Here is a 4,114-nt window from a genome sequence, read left to right on the forward strand (position 1 = left end):
GAGGAGCCCAGGCCCCAGGCAGACCCAGACTCCACCGTCATGGACAGACTGCACCTCAACTGGACAGGGAGCTTGACGGCTGAGGACCTCCGCAGCCTGACGCAGCCTGCCAGGCGCCTGCTGGAGGCTGGCCGGTGTTTGCTGTCCACCAGGCGGAGGGTCAGCGCCGACACGCAAGAATAAGCCTTGAAGCCGGCCAGCTGTGCCTCCACGCCCTGAAGGACCATCCCTTGCCACGGGGCGCGGCAACCCTGCAGGTGAGCGAGGTTGTGCCGCCCTTTCCCCCCTGCACGGTGTTCGTGGACCTGTCCTGGCCGGGCAGCGCGACGCGGCGGGTCCAAATCCGTCTGAGCCCCGACACACCGCGGGGCAGACAGGTCTGACTGTTGTGAACGGGGCAGCGCGGCCCCTCCTACGTTAACACCAGATTGTACGGGGTGGGGAAGAAGTGGGAGGCGGGAGAGTTTGTGAAGGGCGGGGACTACGAGAGTAACGATGGTAGTGGATCATCCGTCCTGCTGCCTGGCCTTGATGAGGGTGAGTACCAGTGGTCAGGCCGCGCGGGGGATGTGTTTGGGCTGGTGTGGACTGACCGTACCTGGGATGCGTGTGGTCAGTTTGGCATCTACACCAGAGACCGTCAGGGTGGTGTTGTGTCGCCTCGTGTCTTCGGTGAGGTGGTGGACGGACTGCACGTGGTGGCCGAGGCAGCCCAACACAGGGACATTACGGAGGTGATTGTAGCGGACTGTGGCGTGGTATTGTAAGGGTAATGGCCACCACCACCACCACCACCACAGCAAGACTATGGAGGTGACTGTGGTGTAGTGTTGTGAGGGTAGTTTTTCGTTGCATTCTTGTAACATCCGGGGTGATATTTTGCGTGAAGTTTCGTGCACAGCATAAACATGATGTAATGCGTTAATTTCTTGGGGCATCCTTGTAGCAGCCAGTGTGGTGTTTTGTGCATTACGTAAATATACTTGATGAAAAAGTTTGCCCTATCATTGCCCAGTAAAACACGGACTACGTCGTTTCCGGCAGCTCACGGTCAACACTTGGTCACCTGCTGCGGTCAACCCCTGCACCACCGCCCTGCTGTTTGCTTGTTCCCGTTGTTTCCGTGGTTCCTGTTCTTTGTCTTCACACTGTGTGAGTTCAAGGCAACGTTCCTGTGTCGTGATGCGCCGTGTCGTGTACGCAACACACAAGGCTCACTGTGTTGTTTCCTGTGCTCTGCTGTGCTGGGGAGGAAGTCTCTCTCTCTCTCTCTCTCTCTCTCACTTAATTGACATTATTTCTGCACCAAACTAAAAAAAAAATAGCAACATGTCAGAGTTGTAATGGTCACTATCATGTTTACACAAAAAATCTGAGTGCTGTACATTATTCATGTCGTTATAATGAACACTGTTGGCAAAATGAGAGCATTCATCGATATATCCGACAACACTCCATCCCGTGGTTAACAGGAAAGCATCAGTGTATGCTCCTGGCTTAATATTTCCTTCATGAAAGAAAAGAGGTCAAACAAGCCCAACAATGGTGTTATACTTTTAATCTCCTTCAAGCAGTGGTTGAAGGTGTTGAAATTTCACCACTCAACATTCCTCCGGTTGGCACGCCGCTGCCCCACACACGATGCCTTCCTCTGTCCCTCCAATCAGAGCACGGGAGGGTGTTCACACTGCTGCTAAACATATCGCACGCTCCCGCCAGCAAATATTAAACTTATTTCTTTTTTTATAATTTAAATCATAATACATACATCTTTAGCATCTTATAATATTACATTCACTGTATGGAACTTTAAAAGAACAGCATAGAGCATGTGACAATTGTTTATGTGGGAGGATATAATTATTTAAATTTTCTATTTCTTACTTATCACCGTTTCTTAAATACTACTAGTAAGTCAGTTGTCTCTGCACCGTAGCTTTGAGAAAGGTACATATGTGATTTCTAAATACTAACGAAAAATTATTTTGACGAAGTCCGCATGCATGATTTTTTTGGTAATTCCACGAGGGCCACCACATGGCAGGTCGAGCTAAATGAAGGACTCAATATTTCAGGCTCGTGTCTCCCCCCCTTGCCGCCTCACAAGATTATCAGCACAGACGTACCAAGGCTCTAGTGATAGTCTCCTTGGAGACTATCAGTGTTTTGATTATCTCCTTGGAGACTATCAGTACACTGATAGTCGTGAGCAGCACTCAGCGATGTCCACTCCCAGGCAGAGCCGTGCCGCCCTAAAGAAGTTTCCGCCCAACACGCTCGTCACCACCTCACGGAACACTGCCACGGCGAGGAGAGTGTGTCAGACCATCACAGCCCCTCAACACCACCACCACCACCACCACCACCAGCGTCATGGAGGCTGCAGGGAGGGGCGGCAGGAAGGCACGGCGGAGACGGGCTAAGAAGAACATGAACACTGTCGGCAGCCCTGCGGAGTGTCCAGTGTGCATGACAGGCTATGATGGCACCGTACAGCGGCCGCGCACCCTGCCCTGCGGCCACACAGTCTGCACGCTGTGCGTAGATCAGCTGAAGGTGCAGGGCCGTGTTGCCTGCCCAGAGTGCCGCGTCAGCCATGCCGTGCCCGAGGGAGGGCAGTTCCCTGTCAGTTATGCTGTTGAGTCCTTCATAAGAATGATGAGAGACGCTGAGGTGGCTCCAGCGGCAGCAACCTCGCCGCCACCCAGTGCCGGGGAAGGGGAAGGAGCAGCAGCAGCAGCAGCAGCAGCAGGGGCGGCTGGCAAGAAGGAGGCGGCGGGTCTCTCCAAGAAAATGCGTTCCTTCCTGCAGGAACAGGAGGCCACAGTTGTGGCCGCCATCACCGCCTGCCGGGAGGCTCAGTCGCAGCTGGACCAGTACCAGACGACCCTGGCAGGCTGGCGCGAGCAGCAGCAGCAGCTGGAGGACAGGCTCCTGGGACTGGTGGACCAGAGCAGGAGTGCCAGGGAGCTCCTGCAGCAGGAAGAGTCCCGTGCGGCGGCCAAGGAGGAGGAGCTAAAGAAGGGGGAGCAGGGGCTGCAGACCGTGCTGGAGACGTTGCACACCCTTACAACAGAGCAAGAAGCAGGTGCGGCGGTGACTGAAGTGTTTCGTTGCACTGGCGAGGCAGAGCAGGCAGTGGAGGAGTGCCGAGAAGGTTTTCCTGATGCCAGCACCGTCACCACCGCCAGGAAGGTGAACGTGGCATCTAGTGCAACCCTGGAGACTGTCCAGGCAGCTCTGGAAACACTTGCTACAGAGGAGCCCAGGCCCCAGGCAGACCCAGACTCCACCGTCATGGACAGACTGCACCTCATCTGGACAGGGAGCTTAACGGCCGAGGACCTCCGCAGCCTGACGCAGCCCGCCAGGCGCCTGCTGGAGGCTGGCCGGGTGTTTGCTGTCCACCAGGCGGAAGGTCAGCGCCGACACGCAAGAATAAGCCTTGAAGCCGGCCAACTGTGCCTCCACGCCCTGAAGGACGATCCCACGCCACGGGGCGCGGCAACCCTGCAGGTGAGCGAGGTTGTGCCGCCCTCCCCCCCCTGCACGGTGTTCCTGGACCTGTCCTGGCCGGGCAGCGCGCCGCGGCGGGTCCAAATCCGTCTGAGCCCCGACACCCCGCGGGGCAGACAGTTCTTACTGTTGTGCACGGGGCAGCGCGGCCCCTCCTACGTTAACACCAGGTTGTTCGGGGTGGATAGGAAGGGGGAGGCGGGAGAGTTTGTGATGGGCGGGGACTACGAGAGTAACGATGGTAGTGGATCATCCGTCCTGCTGCCTGGCCTTGATGAGGGTGAGTACCGGAAGTCAGGCCGGGCGGGGGATGTGTTTGGGGTGGGGTGGACTGACCCTATCCGGGGTGTGTTTGGTCAGTTTGGCATCTACACCAGAGACCGTCAGGGTGGTGGTGGGTGTCCTCGTGTCTTCGGTGAGGTGGTGGACGGACTGCACGTGGTGGCCGAGGCAGCCCAACACAGGAACATTAAGGAGGTGACTGTGGCGGACTGTGGTGTGGTGTTGTGAGGGTAATGGCCACCACCACCACCACCACCACAGCAAGGTTATGGAGGTGACTGTGGCGTGGTGTTGTGAGGGTAATGGCCACCACCAC

At 56.5% G+C, this 4,114-nt stretch overlaps 1 protein-coding gene across 50 annotated transcripts in view; it reads left to right on the forward strand.

The window, feature by feature from the left end:
- Window positions 1-2,218: 2,218 nt before the first annotated feature.
- LOC127009852 (uncharacterized) overlaps window positions 2,219-4,114 on the forward strand; it is a 46,044-nt gene continuing 44,148 nt past the window's right edge. For 41 of the 50 annotated variants that reach the window (XM_050883221.1, XM_050883222.1, XM_050883224.1 and 38 more), the window contains exon 1: window positions 2,223-4,114. This exon is cut by the window's right edge. In XM_050883221.1, coding sequence (XP_050739178.1) covers window positions 2,374-4,026 — 1,653 coding nt within the window. In that variant the 5' untranslated portion in view covers window positions 2,223-2,373 and the 3' untranslated portion in view covers window positions 4,027-4,114. The other 9 variants (XM_050883262.1, XM_050883267.1, XM_050883270.1 and 6 more) reach the window with 3 other exon arrangements.

Source organism: Eriocheir sinensis, chromosome 42 (assembly GCF_024679095.1).
Source record: "Eriocheir sinensis breed Jianghai 21 chromosome 42, ASM2467909v1, whole genome shotgun sequence".
NCBI lineage: Eukaryota > Metazoa > Arthropoda > Malacostraca > Decapoda > Varunidae > Eriocheir > Eriocheir sinensis.